The sequence below is a fragment of the Hippopotamus amphibius genome, chromosome 12 (assembly GCF_030028045.1).
Source record: "Hippopotamus amphibius kiboko isolate mHipAmp2 chromosome 12, mHipAmp2.hap2, whole genome shotgun sequence".
Taxonomy (NCBI): domain Eukaryota; kingdom Metazoa; phylum Chordata; class Mammalia; order Artiodactyla; family Hippopotamidae; genus Hippopotamus; species Hippopotamus amphibius.
The window spans coordinates 24,673,925-24,693,980 of NC_080197.1; the positions used below are offsets into that span (position 1 = coordinate 24,673,925).

A 20,056-nucleotide genomic window follows, 5' to 3' on the forward strand; every position below is an offset into this window, starting at 1 on the left:
ACTGCCCACCGTCCTCTGGGCATTTCCAGGTCGGCTTCCAGAGTTCCTCATCTCCACCCCAGGGGCTCCCTCCCTCACCACCTTTCTGCCCCCCAGGGTTCCCAAGAAGGTGGCATCACCCTCTCTTCCCTTCTCTTCTCAGCACTCAACGTCTCACGAGGCCTTTTCAGTCTCCTCGCCTCACTGCTCCTCCCTGATACAGGCCTTACAGACATCGCTCTCCTCAACTCCAGTAACCATTCTCGGAAATGGCCTCCTGCCTCTGCTGCTCAGAAACAAACAGCGAACTTCCAAACAGTCTGGCTGGGCAACCCGGGGTCCTCAGGACCCTCCCCTGAACTCCCTTTCCAGGCCGCTTCTCACGGCTCTCTTGTGAGACTCCATGGCTGTCCAGCGGGTCTTCTAAAGCCCCATGAACTACGCCTTTGCCCACCCAGTTCCTTTCCCTTGGAATGCTTTCCTCGCTTCTCTCTTTGTCTTACCCTTCTGAGGCCTGGCCCAAGTCAAGATAATCAAAGTGAAACAACCTAGCACAGACTGGGTGTGCCGTACAGCGAGCCCCGCCCCTCCCCTGGCCCCTCCAGCCTGAGTGACCTGCTCCCTCCAGGCTCTCACAGAACTCACAGGGCGGCCATCCACGGAGCACTGGGTGGTCTTCAGCTGCCTGCACCACCCTCTGCTTTGTGTGGGTGAGGCTGGTCACCGCACCAACGTTGGCACCTAACGCTCACCAGTCACTCCCTGATTTAATTTCCCTGCCTGCAGGGATCTGTCCTGTCGGATGGCAGTTTCTGTTAGGGCTAGAAGGACCCTTGCAGCGTATATGCCTCCCACTCGGTCTCTTCCAGTTAACAGGTTGAAAAAGGGGCTCCTGAGAAGGGCAAGAAAATGTCCCAGGTCCTTCCACACAGGCCACATTACCTTTGAAGAAGACAAATCTTCCATCAGCCCTTTCATAGGCTGCGTCTATGCGGGCGGGCAGGCCCTTCCAGAATTGCTCGATCTGCATCGGGTAGCCCTCCTGCACCCGGTTATTGCGCAGGCGCCAGAACCAGCGATCCTGGGGGCGAAAGTGAGGAAAGAAAGAGGCATAGCCTTTGAACCTAGTGATCTCAGCCCTGGGGCTCAGGCCTCAATAACCCAACACGTTCTCCTGGGCCCAGCCTTGCAACCCTCCCTGAAGTCTGTCCATTTACTGCTTCTAACATTCAAAGCCCAGTGAGGAAGATAAAATTCTCATCAGCTGTCTTCACGTAAGGCTCCCGATGGCTCTTGCTGCCGAAGGGACCATGAGACAGTCAGACAGGCCTGGTGGGCGGAGGAGGCACTGGGGAGCTGGAAGGGATGGTGCAGGGCCTGGGCTGACCACAGGAGGGCAGCAGAGTCACTGACATCAGCAGGGCCCCTCCCCAGGCTGGTGGGAAGCAGGGGTTGGTCACGGAGCCTGGACAGAGTGTCCTCCTCCCGGCTGGCTCCACAGCAAGGCAAGGACCGTGGGGAGCAAGCCGTGGAAGGTCCCCCAAGCCCCGGATGTGAATTCAGGTTTCTCCTCCTACAGCCGCATGGCCTGGGGCTCTGTACTTAAACAGCCTCACCTGCAAATGGGGGTCATAGTGGGGGGTCAGATGAGAGATTATAGGTGAAGTGCCCAGAACAGTACAGGGCACACAGTCAACGATGAGTGAGCAGCAGCTCAATAGGCCGAGAGTGTCAGCAAAGCCCTCCTCCTCAAGTGGTGCCTGGTCCCACTGCAGCCCTGGTTGGTAGGCAGCCTGGGCGAGGCCTGTGACCTCCTAGGACCTGGGTTCTCTTACGTGTGAACGGGAGTGACAAAACCCAGACTCGCTTAGGAACCACTCAGTTGGAGGGTCCAAGGGTGCAGAAGAGTGAACACGATGCAATACATAAAAGATGGTACAAAAGCTAGAAAAGGTTTTTTTTCTTTTTTAAGGTGTTTTACGAAGCACTTTCACATCCAGTTTTTTAAACCTTGTTTTGACTTTCACAACTGCTGTTAAGTAGATCTGAGACATACAGAGTCTTAGGGAAGGCCAAGTGACTTTCCTTGAGCTGCACAGTGAGAGCAGGGCTGGGGCCGACCCCTGTCACGTGATGCTTGGTCGGAGCTCCAAGCTCGCTGGGGAGGGTTCCTCAAGGGGGGTGGGGCAGCCCTTCGCATGTGATGGAGACACTCTGTCAGTGGAGGGCCTCTTGTCCTGGTGGCCGGGAGTGCGGTCAGCGGGTAGTTTTCAATTGTCATCCTCTCTGGGGGTGGCCTCAGCTCCAGAGAGCTCCCCCAAGGTCGCGCCCTCTCTCATCCAATGACTGAATAAAGTTCCAGCCATTTGGGGCCCAACAAGGGACAACGCTGACGGGCCATTCTAGCTCTCAACCTCGCTGTGGGGGGGCCGGGTCTGCGTTGGGCCCAGCTGCCGGTCACCGCCTCGTGCCCCGTCTGCGTCCCTCCCCTCCTTCCCACACATGTGGATCCCAAAGGTGCTCCCTCGTCAAAATCCTGCACCCCAAACACTGTCCCAGAGTCTGCTTCCCTGAGAACCCAACTGCAACACACCGAGTGGGCTGCCACCCTTGCCTGTGGCTAGAGGGACAGGGACAGGAACAGGCCAGGGGACAAGACGTAGCCTGGCCAGCTTCCTGCCAGGTGCTCCTCTGAACCGGCCTCTCAGCCCTGGCAGGATCCGGAGACAGACTCAGCCACTGCTGGGCCAGCCCCTACTCCAAGCCGATATCTTCACAAGCCATGACTTGTTTGATCTGCACACACCCTTCATTAGAGCAATGACTCTCCCAGCTCTCAGCTGGAGAAACTGAGGTCCAGACAAGGGAGGTGAGTTGCTCAGAGTCACAGACCAGAGGCTGGTCTCCAGCACTTTTCCCCCAGCGTTAACCCTTGGGAAGGACCAATCCTCCCCCCACCTTCTTGGAAACAAGTCTGTTCACCCAGCAGCGCCAGAAAGAGACCCCGTGGCCTGGGTGCCAGGCCAGCTCCCGTCCAGGTCCCACAGCAGGCCTTATCCCCGAGCAGCAGCTCTCTCCCACCTCATGAAAGGAGAAGGAGTGGGAACACCTGGGTCCTACCTTAAACACAAACATCTCGCCCCGGAAGAGGGCCACCGTGTTGAAGTTGCCGTCACAGATGTTGGGTTTGGCGCCTGGCGTGGCTGGCCGGTCCCCCAGGGGCGGCCGAGGGGGCCTAGGCTGGCGCTCGTGCTTCCTCTCAGATGGCGAGTGGATCCTGCGGACGGGGAGCGTGGGGAGAGGCCTTGTGGGCTCCAGGGGCTCGGCGGGGGGTCCTGGAAAGAGGGGCTGCATCTTAGAGAGGGGCCAGCCGTCCCTGCCCCCCACTGTCATTGCCGCATCATTGCCTGGGGAAGCTCTGAGACAAGCCGGTCACACTCCAGCCTCCTGTCCCCCCTCTCCCATTGCTTACTCCCCCAGTCTTTGAGGAAGTACATGAAAATAGCCATTAAATTGGAACTCCCATCTTTCCACCCCCAAATCTGGCATCTTCTCTTTCTTCCCTCCTGTTATGAGAGAGGACATGTCCCTTCTTAGGCTCAGTGTCCCCTACCCTCTCTCTCTGCTCCCCCCCATTCTTTATCCTGCTGCGGTACAGCCTCTGCCCCATCACCCACTGAAGCTGCTGTCAAGATCACCAGTGACCTCCGTGTTGCCAGATGCAACAGTTACTTGACTCAAACTTTGATGTCCACGTGAATCATCCAGGGGTCTTGATAAAAATGCAGATTGTGACTCAGAGGGTCTGGGGTGGGGCCTATGATTCTGCGTTTCTTCAAGCTCTCAGGTGATGCCCAACTTGCTGGTCTGAGGCCCACACTTTGAGTAGCAAAATCATAGAAACACTTTCCCTGAAACACCCTTCTCTCTTTTTCCAGAACCCCACGCTCTCTTGGTTTTCCTCCTACCCTGTGGAATGTTCCTTCTTAGCCTCCTTTGCTGGCAGCTGTTCCTCATCCACCCCGCTCTAAAGGTCAGCGTGCTCCTGGGTCCTCTCCTTTCTCTCTCTCCTCTCTCTCTCTTTTGTTTCCTAGGTCAGTGCTTCTCAACTGCCTGGGGAGCTTTTTAAACCCCCTGATGTTCAGAAGGCATCCCAGACCAATTAAAACCAAATCTCTGGGGGTGAAGGCTGGGTATCAGTATTTTTTTTAATTGAAATCCCAAGGTGATTCCAATGGACAGCCAAGTTGAGAATCACTGCCCTATGTGATCTCTTCCAGGTTCATGGCTTTAAAGACCCTCTGTTCGAGCTGTCCCACAGAACATTCCGTGATGACATAAATGGTCTATATATCTGCACTCTTCAATACAGCAACCCCTAGCCACGTGGGGCTATTGAGCACTTGAAACGAGTGGCTAGTTATTAGCATGGCAGAGGAACTGAAATTTTGATTTTACTTACTTCTAATGAATATAAATTTAAATAGCCACATGTGGCTAGTGGCTACCGTATCAAACACCAAAGATCCCAAATCAATATCCCAGCCCAGCTCTCTGAGCTTTGGAGGTCAATCTATTGCTCCACAACGACAAAAGCCAGACGCCTCACCCCCATGTCTAACCTATCAGCAAATACGGTCCACTTTGTTTTCAAAATACCTCCCAGTCCCTACCACCTGTCCAGTCCTCTGCTGCTTCACCTGTGGAGATCCTGCCCATCCTCCAGGCGTTGGGGGGGCCCGCCTCCCCTGTGAGGTCCTCTGCGCCTCCAGGCGGAGCCCTCCTCCCATGTGCCACAGCCTGGGGGCTGTAGGGGCCCTGCTATCTGGACATGCGTTTGCTCTAATAAATTGCTCTTCCTGTCTTAACCGACTTGAGAAGAACAAGAACTTCCTGCACCAGTGTGAACAGAGAATGGGGGGCGGGGGGGGCCATGTTAGCAGGCCCCCTCAGATCTTACCAAGATATCAGCCTAGTTTCTCTTCTTTTTTCTTATTTAAGAAAAAAGCTCTGGTAATAATACCTGTCCTATTGTGTCACCATTACTTGGGCAGATGTGTGACTCTCTTGGCTAGAGGCGGGACCCCCTTGAGAGGGAGTCACTGGAGGTGAGAGGGAGGTGCGTGCAAGGGGAGGCAGGCAGAGAAGGGGGCGTGGGTGGGCCTCTGTTCACTTTTGTCCCCTTCAGTTGCAGCGCAGACCCTTCCCGAGGTTTCCCAAGTGTGTGGGGAAGAAGCAGGGGAGGGACGCAGCCTTGCAGACAGCAGTCAGAGACCCAGGAGGACCGCTGCCTGCCCTCACCCCCCGCCCCGACAGGCAGGCAGTCATGGCCCAGCCCGAGGAAGGAACAGGGGCCCCCTCCCCTGCCACACACCGTAGATCTTCTGGATGCCCTGGAGATCGTCCTGAGGCAGCTTGAAGTTGTGTGTCTCCATGTACTGGTAGAAGGGCGCCATGATGGCGCTGGGGTCGTTGGAGTGCTCCAGTCCCAGGGCGTGGCCCAGCTCGTGCACAGCCACCAGGAAGAGGTCATTCCCTGTGGGAGGGGAGACGGGGAGGTGCCCAGGGCACCCCCTCAGCTGTCAGTCAGCCAGTCAATCCATCACTTCAGTAAACACCGGGCATAAGCTTTGTGCCAGGCCCCGTCCCGGACACTGGGACATGCACATCCCTGCCTTCCAGAACTCTCCATATAGTGGCAGATAGGGACAGAGACCCAAAATAAGTGAAATTAGTGTTCCAGCTGCTTCCGTAGCTGTCTAGAAGGGTCAAGTGAGGATTTGGAGGAGGGAGGCGTCATCTACACTTGAAGGAAGACATTCAGGGAAAGCTTCACGAAGGTGAAGCTTAAGGTGAGTCTAGAAAGATAAGAAGTTAGTCAGGAGAATGGATTCAGTGGGAAGGAGAGGAAGAGGGGGTGGGGGTGGTATTCCTGGCAGAGAGAATGCTATAAACAAGGTCCAGGGACAGGCAGTTTCATTTTTTTGGCTCCGGAACAAAGCAGGAGGGGAGGCCAGAGGGAGATGAGGTCAGCCGGGCTGGCAGGCAGGGTTTGTGATGCCATGCAAAGGAATTTGGATTGGCTTCTTGGCCAGCGGGGGGTTTAAGCAGGTTGGTGGGGGGTGGTGACATGATGAAGTCACTCTGGCTGCAGGCGGAGGGAGGATTAGAGGGTGATGCGACCAAAGGCAGGGGCTCAGTGGGGTCAGTCTGGAAGTCAGTATGAGGGTCCCGGTGAGGGATGAAAAGGGCCTGAGCCAAAGCAGAGAGGGTGGGATGGGCAGAGGGGAGTCCTGGGGGCGGCAGGCTGGCCGTCATCTTCAGAGACCCAAGGGCGGGCAGGGCCTTGGTCGTGCAGCAGCTCTCAGCCCTGGAAGACCTGAACTACGGCCAAGATCAACGCAGGGATTCAACTGCGAGTGAAAACAACAAGGTCCAGGAGCTGAAAGTGGGACACGGGATCCCAAGGGTGAAGCTGAGGCAGCAACACAGCAGCGTGGTCGTGAGCCTGGGCCCCTGAAAAGGACCGGTCGCGTTCATTTCCAGCTCTACCCCCACCAGCTTTGTGAATTTGGTCAGAACGTCTACCCTCTGAGCCTCAATTTCCTCATTTGTACAATGGGGAGGTCATACCTACCCTACCAGGTTGTGTGAGGATTGGATAGGATAAGATGTGTAAAGGGTGTGACACTGCATGGCAGCTATTGTCACCATGCATAAGACAGAAGCTTGAGACTTCCTAGGTGGCGCAGTGGTTGAGAATCTGCCTGCCAATGCAGAGGACACGGGTTCGATCCCTGCTCCGGGAAAAGATCCCACATGCCACGGAGCAAGTAAGCCTGTGCGCCACAGCTACTGAGCCTGCACTCTAGAACCCATGAGCTACAGCTACTGAGCCCGTGTGCCGCAACTACTGAAGCCCAAGCGTGTAGAGCCTGTGCTCCATGACAAGAGAAGCCACGCTGCAATGAGGAGCCCGCGCACCACAATGAAGAGTAGCCCCCGCTCACCGCAACTAAAGGAAGCCCGTGTGCAGCAACGAAGACCAACACAGCCAATAAATAAATAAATAAATTTATATATTAAAAAAAAGACAGAAGCTTGGTCCCTGGAACAAGCCCATAACTAGAAAGGAAGCACGAGGCCATCGAGGTTCCAGCAACCAGACCCTCTTAAAGCCAACTCCCCTGAGCTTCTGGATAAGGCCTGGGACAGGGCAAGGCCTGACTTTGGGGGAATTAAGGAGCGCTGGCTTTGGGAAAGAAACGCAAGGGGCAGGGAGTTGAGCAGGCTGTCGAATTAACAGTCCTGACTCATATATGTCCAGTTATAGACTCCTGCTTGCCTCGACCTCTGGCATTTGAATGCCCCTTGAGCCCCGCCTCTGTTGCCCAGCCCTAAGGCATGTCACAGCCCCTTCCTGCCACCTTGAAGTGCAGGGGAGGCTGGGTTGCCAGAAACCCGGGAGGTTGGTCAGGAGTTCTGATGCTCCCTCTGGCCCCAGTGGCACTGGCCAAGTTGCCCTCCCCCAGCCCGACTGAGGGTCAGGTGAGGCTGGGGATTGTGTCTGGCCTTCCTGGCTAAAGTCTTGGGAAGAGAGAAGAGCCCTATGGGACAGACTCAGTGGCACACGTGCATGCCTGCCACTCTGCGGACACCACCCCAGCGAAGGGGGATGGGCAAGATCAGGGCAAGGTTGGCCAGGAGCCTGGGGATGGCCTTCTGCTGGGGCAGGGAAAGCTGGCATGAGGAGGCCAGGCCACCCTCAGTGCCTTCCTCAGGTCCTGGCCCCTCTGGCAGCGGGGAAGGGTGAGCTCATCTCTGAGCTCCATCCCAAACAAGGCGGCGGCTAGCGCCAGCGGAAGGCAGCTCTGCTTCCTGGGGTCCAGTCCTGGCTCTGCTCCTGGCCTGTTCTGCGACCCGGGACAAGCTGTTCGGGCCTCTGTCTCCTCACCAGGCTCTTCCTCAGGGAACATCCGCAGGGATCTCAGCTGGGAGCCAGGGAGCAGGGCTCCGAGCACCTGGCTAAACTCTAAACCTCTGTCCTTCGCCTGTGCCTATTACTCTGGTAGCCTCTGTGCTGAGTCTCTGTAGAGAACAGGAGTAAGCCCTCGAAGGAAAGGGGTCTGTGGGTTTGTTCCAGAGACCAAAAGGCAGAGGAGAGCTGGAGAGCTGGCATCCTACTGCACAGAAACCCCAGAGACCTGTTACGTGGGGACTGCGCTGGGGAGGTGGAGGGAACGGTGGGAGGGGCAGGAGAACACCTGGAGGTTGTTAGGAGAACAGCAGAGGGATGGAGAAGACCTGCGTGCTTAAGAGGCAGGAGGCTGTTAGGTGATTCACCACCCAAGAGGGTGAGAGGCAGAGAAGCAGAGTGGTCGAAAGTGCAGTCCCTGGGGGCCAGCCTGCCGTGACGCCTGGCTCTGCCATGTCCTAGCAGTTTTAAATCTCTTCCTCCGTAAAACGAAAGGACTAATGGTACCTTCATCATAAGAATGAGGTGAAGATCAATGAGGCAAGGCACAGAAGGCACTCACACCACCGCCAGGCACAGAACTATCACGGTTAATTAGCAGGCTCACCTAAGCTGTGTGTGAAGGACCAGCATCCTCAAAAGGGAGCGTTCCCTTGGGCACAAGTCCTTGGGCTCCTAGCAAGCACCCAACAGTCTGCTTGGCTACTGCAGTGTATCTTGTCTCTGCTCCATTTCCTTCTCTTAGGACCTCCATCTTCGGTGAGTCCCATCTCATTGACTCTTGCAACCCCCCAGAAGGTTACAACATTTCCTTTTGCCTCTATTCTTTTGCCAGTGCTGTCCCCTTCACCTGGAATAAACTTACTCCTTCAAAGTTTAGCTGAATGCCCCATCCTCCAAGAACACTTCCTTGATTTCCCTAACCGGCAATGACTTCTTCCTCCTCTACACTCTCCCAGCAATGTATCCGTACCATCTTTATGTCCCTGTCCACTTTCCACCCTACATCATAGCCAGAAGCACACACTCTCTTCTGCCCCAGGACTGTATGGGCTCCTTGAAGGAAAGCTCTGTGCTTGACAAATGTTCGGTATTTTTCCAGGTGTGGTCTTTGGACCATCTGCAGCAGAACCAACTGGGGCAATTGTTAAAAATTCAGAGTCCTGGGTTCAAGACATGAATGTCTTCTTTGGACGAGAGTCAGGACTTTGCTCTGGAAAACCAGGCATGAACTATCCAGATGCAGCTCAGAACCCCAGCAATAGACCGCTAGGAACCGGAAGGCAGCCATTGCCCTAGGACGGCCTTTGGAAGGAGAGGAAAGGAACTAGGATTGATTGAGTACCTGTATATTATCTTGTTTAATTTCCAAATAAACTCACAGTGGCGTGAGCGCAGCCTCCCGGGAATATTTTTTTTGTTGGCTTTCTTTTCTATTCCTCTGCCACCTACTGTGTGAACATCTTAACGACCCAGAACGTTCCTTTCCTCACTGCCCTGTCTGGTCTAGTTCCCAGGGTGGGGAGGAATCAACAACTGTGGAAGGACTGTCCCCTGTGAAGGCTGGTCCCCATGACTCTTCCTGTCTTGTCACCTTCCCCAGGGCTGGGTTCCTTCCCCAGCAAAGCTTAGTGAATTCTGCTGACTTCACTGCTTGACCCATTGGAAAGAGATGAGGACACAGGGTGCCTGGGAGACTCCCCCAAATCAGCTTAAATGTGCGGTGGGTCTGATCACCCTTCACGCAGACTCTGAAGAGGTGAAGAATCAGAATCTACTTTATATTCCAGTGGTTCTCCAGGGGAGCCTTTTAAACACACAGATGGAGGAGATTCTGATTCAGGAGTTTGTGGTTAGGGCTTAGGCAACCTTTTTAAAAGTCCTCCGAGTGAGTTTTATAATGATTGGGTCAGGCTGACCACACCTGAACCAACTGCTCAACCCTCACATCACTGAGCGTGGGACATCCTGCATCACACTTGCTTCCCAACCTGATGCACAGGGGGGGACCAGCAGACCCACCTAGGAAGCATTCTCACCAAAAAAGTGGATCTAGTCAGGCCTGTAGATCTAATTGCCAATATTCAATATATATGGGGAAGAGAGACGTGGTAAAAGTGGACCTAAGTCAGACAGAGAAAGACAAATAACATATGATATTGCTTATATGTAGAAACTAAAAAAAAAGAAAAGAAAAGAAAAGAAAAGAAAGGTACAAATGAACTTATCTACAAAACAGAAATAGAGTTATGGGTGTAGAAAATAAACTTATGGTTACCAGGGGGTAAAGAGGTGAGGAGAGAGAGAAATTGGAGGACTGGGATTGACATGTGCACACTACTATATATCAAATAGATAACTCATTTCTTCAACAAATATGGGGGGGAAGGAGAAGCGAGGCGACTGTAGCAAATGAAAAGGGCCACAGGAGACGTGTCAGCCACAAACGACGTGTGGATGCTGTTTGTATACTGATGCAAGCAGGCAACTGTTAAAGAAATTTTTGAGGTAATTTGGGAAAATGAACACAAGCTAGGTATTGGATTTTAAGAAATTATTGTTAATTTTGTTGGGTTTGATCATGAGTTCGTGGTTGTGTTAAAAATAATCTGTTCGAGGTGTGTACTAGAGTACTTACAGGTGAGATTTTCTTTAAAATACATCACCCCCAAAAATGAAGGGGCGGGGGAGGTAGATGAAACAGCACTGACGTAACGTGCTGAAGCAGGGTGATGGGTGCCTGTGGGGTTCCCGTTCACATTCTTCCTACTTTGTAAGTTTGAAATTTTCCGCAGTGGGAATTTAGAATAGCAAAGAAAGCCAGCAAACAAAAAATTCCCGGGAGGCTGCGCTCACGCCCTCGCTGAGTTTATGTAGAAATTAAACGAGATAATACACAGGTGCTCAATCAGTCCTGGTTCCTTTCCTCTCCTTCCAAAGGCCGTCCTAGGGTCATGGCCGCCTTCCGGGTCCTACCAGTCTATTGCTGGGGTTCTGAGCTGCATCTGGATAGTTCATGCCTGGTTTTCCAGAGCAAAGTCCTGACTCTCATCGAAGAAGACATTAGCTATCTTGGAATTTCTCTCCGGATTGTTGGTCATTCGTTAGGATGGGGTGGGGCAGACGAGAGGGTGCCAGGATGGTGCCCACCCACAGGTCCGGCTCCTTCCCACGCACACCACCAGACGTGCTCAGGATTTTGAGACCAGCCCAAGTTCTCCACCAGCAGGGAGCAGTTGTGGGAAGTGCACACCCAGAGCTGGGAATAGCAGGGCAGAGGAAGAATGTGCTTAATAATTCATTTATCTCTATCAGGCTGCGACTGTTATCAGCTAACAGTGCCTGGCACATAACAGGGGCTCAAAAATGTTAGTTCTCCTCTCCTTACACTTTATCAGTTAGCACAGACCACCACTGGTTGACACGGATCCAAGATTAAGAACGAGATAAAGAATAGGTGTTCAGAAAGCCAGGAAACACATCCAGAACATAAGGGGATTCCCAGGCAGAAGAAATGGACCTGGATAGGAAGGAGGACCAAAGAAGAGTGTGGGGGCAGAGAGAAAAGTAGCAGTTTCCTAACTTTGCCTACGCTGAGCCTTGGCCAAGCCACCTCCTGAACCACCCTTTGACAGACAGGCCAAGAGTCGCGATCCCTGGATCCATGCAGTGACATGAAATGCTCTCAAGGAGGCAGCCCCCATCTACAGACACAGACGTGGCCTCTGAGGAAATGGGCCTTTAAAGTCTGCTCTCAGCCTGAAGCATCGCCAAGGAAAACGAAGGCCGAGTGTTTCCCCAGCTTGCCTAAGCTTAAGAATCGGAATCTCCGGGGGAACGGCCTGGGAATCCACGTTTATAACAAGAACCCCGGTTGATTCTTATGATCAGGCAAGTTAGGGAAACTCTGGGGATTAAGATAGTGTTTCTCAAGGTAATGGAATGCCTGCCTCAGAAGCACTTGGGGAATTTATGAGACCACGTGCAGATTCCCAGGCCCGACCCCAGAACCAGAGAATCAGAATAGCAAGAGGTTAGGGGCCTGGAGCCTGGAATTTAAATTCTTAGAAAAAGGTTTCTAGGTGATTCTAGTGTGCCCTGCAGCTTGAGAGCCTTGGAAACAGCATGGTAGCTAAGAGTAGAGGCTCTGGAGTCATCATGCCTGGGTTCAAAGACTTATTTCCCCATTACCAACTGTGGGACTTTCATAGGTTACTTACTGTTTCTCTACACCTCAGTTTACCTATCTGTATAATGGGGATGATAATAACATATACATATTATACAGTATGTGGAAAACACTTGACATAGCCTAGAATGTTAACATACTAATTCTAATCTATTCTAATCTAAAATAGAATTGAATCGAATCCTCTGTCCCTCTTTCCTCCAGAGTCCTACTGCATTTTCTTGGTACTTCTGCTGTGTCCTTCGGTTTAGTCTGCCTTGTGACAGGGTGACTTATGTATACACATCTGTCTCCCCCACTCGACTCTGGACTTCCAGAGGGCAGAGACCGTGTCTTTTTTAAGTGTTTGAACACTTGCATCATGTTCCGAGTCAGAAGTGACTTTATAAGTCACCTAATCCAGCCCTTCATCTGAAGATGAGGAGACAAAGGGTGAATGAAGTGCCCCTGGTCACATGGCCAGTGGTTGAGCCCTGGCGCTGCCACCTACCAACTATGCCAGCTGAGCCTCAAACTCTTCATCTTAAAAATGGGCATAATGACATACACTTGCCTACTTACTAAGCCTTGCAAGTAAGTACTGATGAGGAACTCTTGCAACCTGAGGAGTATTGTTACTATTACTGCACAGAGGATGCTAGAATAATTACGGGGCCTGTTATTTACCTGTGAGGTTGACATAAGGGAGACTCTGTCACATCTTCCCACAACATGGCCTTGGAAGCCCTCATCAGTCAGGCCAGAGCCTAGCACTTTCAGCTTTAAGGCCTTTTAACCTTCTCCTCCAGCCTCAGATCCATGACTTTATCTTCTTATTCATGGCCTAAACGCTCCTCCTGACTCAGTCCAGTTAGACCATTAACCAAGTGATCTGACCCATCTCCCTGGCCCTGATGGAGTAAGTGTTGAATATTATCAGAGACCACAGTTCCCACACTCTTAGGGCCTTAGTTCTTGGACGAGAAGCTCTAGAAACCAGGAAACTCTACTGCGGTATCCTTCAAGCTCTTCCTCAGAGCTTCTGTCCCGACAGGCAAGCAACCCCCTGCCCCCTCAAGTCCTTACCATCGTGGTTGGCATTTCCTAATGTCCATGGCTCATCTGAGTCAAAGTGAGTGTCTCCACCAATCCCTGGGCCAGGGAAGTAGGCATGAGCCAGGAATCCCCCTTCGCCATCAAACGGGGAGCTGTCGCCATGGAAACCAGAAGCAAAGAAGATCATGATATCGGCCTCCTTCCGGTCACTTTTGATTTCATGGTACGGCACCTCTTCAAAGGTCAGTGGGGTCACCTTCTGCCACACATCAAAAGCCTGGCGAATAGCCTTCCGCGTGTCTAGCTCACCCACCTTTGGGGTGTAGTTGTGAATGCTGGTGAGAGACAGGAAGATTGACAGGGAGGAACAGACAGAGAATCAGAGACCAGCAGAGCTAAAAGGAACACCAGAGGCCGCGTGGGCCTAGAATTCTGCTGAGGTACCTCAGGAATTGAAGAAGAGGCTGGGTAGGCAAGGCTCTGAGTCCCCACCCCTGCTTTTTACTCAGTGTTTTTATATTTGATCTCTGAAAAAGTTTGTGTTGAATTTGTAGAAAAAAATTAAGTTGGTGCATGGCATTTCCTAAATTTTAAGTTTTTCTTCCAATACATAAAATATGTACATTTATAAAAGTTATAAAAACACTTAAAAGCAGTAGAGAGTTTAAGTGAAACATCCTTTAAACAAATCTTTGGCACCAACTACTACTGTTTGTCTACCTAGACACTGGTATAGGGTGGCATGGGATTGAGTCAGCTATAGGTTTAGCTACGTAAGGTGACGGTATCCATATTGCACGATGGAGCATCACCACTTCTGGCTGTTCTGTTCCATGAACACCTGGGGCAGGAACTATTCACCCATTCTACAGGTAAGGAAACTGAAGCCCAGAGAGGCTGTGTGGTCGAAGTTAAGCCAGTTCTAACTCTACTCTTCAGGAGACTCTGAGAGTCTATCCAGTTACTAAGCCAGATTCTTCTTAAGTTTCCTCCTCTTGTCAGATTTCTGGAAAAAACCCTGTTCTGCTCTCTACAGCTTGTGAGCAGGAGAGCGCTTAGCTCAACTCAAAGGATCTCTGTCTTACATCCTACTCCTGAATCCAGGCATCCACCTAAGATGGAATCCGAGACTTGAGAGGTGCCAACCAGGGCCCAGCCGAGCCTGCCCTATGCCTGGCTCTGGCCCCACCCCATCTGAATCTTGATGTCTGTGTCTGCTGTGATGGGTTCCATCACCCCGGCCTTTGGTCACTGGTCTGACTTGGAGCCTGATCCTGCTTTTCCCTTGGTTTCCCCAGGTAGTCAAGGGATGACACTGTTGCAATTCAGTTCCCAGCTCTTTATACTCCTCGAGAAACAACTGGAACTCTGTGCTGGGAATCTCGGCTGAAGTCTATCAATCAGGCTAAGTGGGGGAGGGATCCAGGTGAGAGGGAGTGGGTTTGGCAAGCAGTGGAAGGGAGGGTGAGTTCAGCCATCGTTCTTTATCCTGGGTGAAAGTTACCGAACAAGTCATACCCCACTTCCCGTAACTAAAAACGCTAGGAATCTGAACAGAACATAACTCCCGAGCCCCTGAAGGACCAAACAAACCTGAAGTTGGAGACAGAGAATCCTCTGGATGGACAAATTCATAGGCTCTCAGAGCCTGGCCCTGATCACAGACCCACCTACAGTGCGAGCCTCAGAAACTCAGGCCAGGAAAAATCAGAGTGAGGGTGGAGCCAAAGCCAGGGAGGAGGAGAGGGTGTCTAGGCACCTGTAGGTGATGTGCTTCTGCCTCCACTTCTGTCCCGTCAGGGCATAGCGCTTGTTTCTCCGCCTTCGGCTCAAGTGTGGGTGATCAGGGACACCACATCGGGGTTTCTTCATCCACCTGGGCAGAGAGGGGACACACAAACACACTGACTCTATGGTCCCTGGACACTCCAGGAAGGCGCTGCAGCATCCCAGTCCCAGGCTGAACAGAAACGTGCACACTCAACCTAGACTCTGGGCCCCTGGGTCTGGTGGGGTCCCCGACGGGAACACGACCGCATGTTTGAACCATCAGTTCGTTCACTCCAAATCGAACATGAAGAAGCACTGCTGCATGAGACTAGGTAGGAGTCAGAAGACATGGGCTTGCTAGTTCCAGCTCTGTCACTAATCATAGGAGCCCAGGCAGCGACTGAATCAATGTGAACTTCAGTTTCCTCATTGGCAACATGAGAATTCTAGTTCTTGCTGGTCTTAGCTTGTAGGGAGCCTCCAAGGAGGGAGGGCATACGGAAATGCTCTGTAAATGAGATTAGATCACATCGCTCCCTGCTTTAAACGCTTCCAATGATTTCCCCAATCACCTAGAATCAAATACAAACTCCTCACCTTGGCCCACGGCCCCGGCATGGTCCGTGATCTGGGCCCCTGCCTACCTGTGTGACGACCCCTGCACCCCTCCTTCCCTGCACACACTCTGTGCCGGCTCCAGTGGCCCCCCCTGCTGTCCCTGAACACGCTAAGATCGTTCCGCTTCAGGGTCCTTGCATTTGCTGTGCCCTCTGCATGGCTTGCTCCTCTTCTTCACACAGTTTGTACCCTTCCCTCATGAAGGTCTCTGCTCCAACGTCGCCCTATCTAAAATAACCTCCTCCTCCCCATCCCACCTCTGTTTATCCTGCTTCATTTTCTTCACAGCCTTTATCATTGCCTGTAATTACATCACATATTAGCTTTTCATTTACTCTTTGTCTCTCTTACCAGATTCTATCTCCATGAGGATAGGAACCTTGCCTGTATCCCCAGTGCCAGCGCAGTGCCTGACTCAGAAAGTGTTCAAGGATGATTTGTGGAAGGAATGAATGAGAACTACCCCACGGTGGAAAGGCATAGCTTGGAAGACGGTAAATTCTCTTTTACTCCAGGTGGTCAAAAAGCAGCTGAACAACAGTAGGACTTGGAGGGTAGTCATCTGCAGTATTGTGACTTGAAATTTATTCGTCTATTGTCTCTGATAAATAGTAGATTCTTTGAGGACAGGAACTGCGTCGTATTCATTACCGTGCTTGAAACTAAGTAAATGCTAACTGCTTGTTGTCAGCTTAAGTTGCATTAGAGAACAGTGAGCCTGGGTGTTCACTGGGGATATAACATAGGGGCCAGAGTAGGAGATTTAAAAGATCATGGCTGATGGGAAGGGCCATGCTTGCATTTCATGTCCCTGTGCTGCCCTAATGACCAGCTTACTGAACTATAGATTGAGATCGCTGTGCGGGGGAAACAGCCTGACCTCATTTGCAGTTGTTGAAAGCAATTGCCTTTGGCAATAAAGAGAAAAGGAGACAGAAACTATTTTAACCAAATATTAAAAGCCCCTTGAGGGACTTAACCAGGTCTTATTCATTTTGTATGCACGACATCACCTAGAATGTCCACACTCAGAAATCAATAATAAAAGACAAAATAATAACAATCACATGCATTGGCATAGATGTTTATAATTTTCATCTTCTTTTTAAAAAAAATAAATTTGATTCTTGAAACAGCGCTGTGAGGTAATCAGAAATGACTGATCCCGATTTTACAGACTAGGGAAAAGGTACAGAGATGAATCGAGTAACTTGCAAAATACAGCAAACAGTGAGGTAGGACTGGGGCTTTGTTGAATGAATAAAGGAACTACTAATTAATGCAATTTAACAAACAAAAGCTGGAGCTTTTCTTTTTCCCTCTGCTTAGCACAAGGTTGGGTTAGAGGAACTATGTTTATTGAATGAATGAAGGAGTGAATAATGTTTAAAATTTCCCAAGGTAGGCACTCAAAAATAGTATTTTAAAGTGCTAATCTAGCTTCCTTTCATTGACAGTCCCTGGGAAGAGACCCAGGAGGCACCCCTGCTATAGCAAGGCCGCGTTAGACCTGGAAGGGCCCCTGGGAGGAAACAGGCCCAGAGAGAGGTGGCGGACCGCCCAAGGTCGCAGAGCTGGAGCAGAAACCAAGGTCTCCAAGGTCTACCCACAAACACCCTCCCCACTCAGGTCTGGGATTGTGTGATCACCTTCCTCCTTCCCGAGCCTCCAAAACAGGAACCCCCCCGCCCCCCCCCCCACTTCCTACAATGGGGGGTGGGGAGAGCAGCAAGTGGGAAACGCCATCCTCCTCCCTCTGCCTCCTCCTCTTGCTGCCACCTGCCACTCTCGGAAGCCCGTCCAACAGGCCCGGGGCTTCTGGAACAGAGCGAAACCCAAGGCCAGGTGGTGCCTCAGCAGCGACGCCAGTGCTCCTGCCCCAGGGGGCACTGCCATGAGGCCTGCACAAAGCCCTCAGAATAACCTCAGCTTTGAAAGGCGGTCAGGCTCTCTTTAACCAGCTGGCTCGTGAGGCCACAGGGCCAAGGAGTCCACTGTACTCACAGCATCATAGGAGCGGTCAAATCTATTATCTCAGACTTTCACAATCTCACAATCAGAGCATCTGAGGAGTAGAAAATGTTCACACAGAATTTTAAGATCATAAAACCCCAGACTCACCAAATTTTAGAAGCTTAGAAGCTTAGAAGAATGGAATCTAGAATTTGAGAGTCAAAATCCAACACTCCCCTCTGTAAATGAACAAGCTGAGGCCCGGAGAGATGGTTATCTCAGAGAGTGATTCACCCAAGGGGTGGATTGATCCTGGAACCACAGTTGGCTGGAGGTCCTGTTCTCCACCCATCGCTTTCCCGGTTTCCCGCATCCTCCCCCAGGCCTGCTCCCTCTTAGCACCTGAGCTTGGGCTCCCGCCCCGCCCCCACTCCTTGGGAAACTCACTGCAGCTCTTGGTCATGGCTCCCTGGTGGTAATGGCTTTTCTTAAATGGCTTTAATAACTTTCATGGCTATTCCTGAAAATATATATAATATACTCAACTCTCTCCCATCTAAAAACAAGCAAAAATTCATCCCTCTCTAGCTCCGACCAGAGATTGAACCCCAGCCATGGCAGTGAAAGCCCAGAATCCTAACCACTAAGCCACCAGGAAACTCCCACTGCTCAGCTTCTTGAAAGTTGTCCCTACATTCGCCATCTCCACTCCTCACCTCCTCTTCTCCCCACCGCAATCTGACTTTGCTGCCCCCACTCCATGGAGGTTTCGATGGCTTCTCTGTTACTAGACTCAGCAGACACCTTTCAGTCTCCTGTTCGACCACCACGCATCCCTGACCTGGGCTTCCTCCACCTCTCAGGATGCTCCTTCTTTGCTAGCTTTGTGGGTCCCACCCCGAGCACTCTTCTCTCCCTCCATTTTATCCTCTCCCTGAGGATACAACTATCCTTGAAGCCTGGCCTACTTGTCATTACCTCCTAAGTATCCCCCTGAGACTCGGTGTTTCCTTCTGAGTTCTAGACCGGTGTAGCGAGGTAATGTTGTTTCTCACTAAATGGGGAGCCTCTGGAGGGCAGGGATCAAAGGACCAAGCCCAGTGCCTGGCACATGCAGGCATTCAGCAAATGCTGAATAAATGGGAAAAGTACACCAAGACTTGCCAACTCACTATCATTCTAGAATTCTCTGTACCAGTGAGATGCGTGCATCTCAGGAACGTCAGAGGAGTGACTCACAGACCCACAAGTTATTAGAGTCAGAGGAGATTTAAGATCATCTGTAACCAAACCCCTTATTGTGCTGATAAGGAAACTGAGGCCCAGAAGGGTTAAGAGTCTTGTCCAAGGTCACACAGCAAGTTCACAGCAGAGCACATCCCCAGCTCATATAGGAAAGGGCACCTTGGGGTACCCCCTCCCAGGATGACACGGCAGGAGTAAAAGATAGGAAGGTAGGATGGGCATGGTATACAGATGACGCCGTGACAAATGTGAACCCAAATGTAAGTCTGGAAAGTTCAAAGACACAATGTCCTATGCAAATCTTACTCGATTGTTGTCTGATCCAACACACCGGTGACTGGGATCCCGTAAAACTGCTGCATAGTGGCCACTGCTGACTGTAAGGCCTTCCCTGAGTGCAACGCAGATGCCCGTGAGTCATAGGGCAGCAGATAGCCGTATGACTTTAACCAGTTCTGAAAGACATGTGAAAAGAAAAGGATGCATTATGCAGGAGAAGACTCTGTTCCACCTGGGCAGAGATTTGCCCTTGAAATTAGGGATCATTTACCCAAGGGACTTATGGACTCACGCTCTGACTTCTGCCTCCTGCAGACACTGTCAAATTAATCTCCAGAAAATCCAGCTCTTACTGGCTTACTCTTCTTCTATAAACCTTTCATTGGATATCTACTGGCTATAGAATAAAGATTAAATTGCATTCCAGACTTTCCAGTACACTGCCTCTTTACCAGGTATTCAGTGGTTTCCACGGACATATATAACCAGACATGCAAGAGCACCAGAACAGTCCACTCTCTGAAATAGAGCAGCCTGATAAAACGCTGTGCCACCCAGAAACCCACTGTGTCCAAAGGCAGAGTCTGCTGAAGAATCATCCTGTAGAATATTAATCGGCATGAGATTATCTACAGTCTTTTGTTGTTGTTGTTGTTTTAATATTTTATTTATTTATTATTTATTTGGCTGTGTTGGGTTTTAGTTGAGGCACGAGGGATCTTTCATTGCAGCGCGTAGGCTTCTCTCTAGTTGTGGCGCGTGGGCTCAATAGTTGCAGTGCATGAGCTTAGTTGCTTCATGGCATGTGGGATCTTAGTTCCCTGGCCGAGGATCAAACCAGAGTCCCCTGCACTGGAAGGCGGATTCTTAACCACTGGACCACCAGGGAAGTCCCCCTACAGTCTTTATTGCTAATCCCTCTAAAAAAGCAAGCCATTATAAATAAATATAAACAAAATAAGCAAAACAATGTATTGTTTAATTTAAATATAAATACATAAGTAGATGCAGAG

The 20,056-nt window shown here is 51.3% G+C and overlaps 1 protein-coding gene across 2 annotated transcripts in view; it reads right to left on the bottom strand.

Moving 5' to 3' along the window:
• MMP24 (matrix metallopeptidase 24) overlaps window positions 1–20,056 on the bottom strand; it is a 43,658-nt gene that overhangs the window by 5,273 nt on the left and 18,329 nt on the right. The window contains exons 2-7 of one of the 2 annotated variants that reach the window (XM_057703223.1): window positions 19,071–19,219; window positions 14,938–15,054; window positions 13,209–13,513; window positions 5,354–5,515; window positions 3,100–3,314; window positions 922–1,060 (exon numbers count right to left, since the gene is read on the bottom strand). In XM_057703223.1, the coding sequence (XP_057559206.1) occupies window positions 922–1,060; window positions 3,100–3,314; window positions 5,354–5,515; window positions 13,209–13,513; window positions 14,938–15,054; window positions 19,071–19,219 (1,087 nt within the window). Of the gene's footprint in view, window positions 1–921; window positions 1,061–3,099; window positions 3,315–5,353; window positions 5,516–13,208; window positions 13,514–14,937; window positions 15,055–17,687; window positions 17,735–19,070; window positions 19,220–20,056 lie in introns of those variants that run through there. The other variant, XM_057703224.1, reaches the window with a different exon arrangement.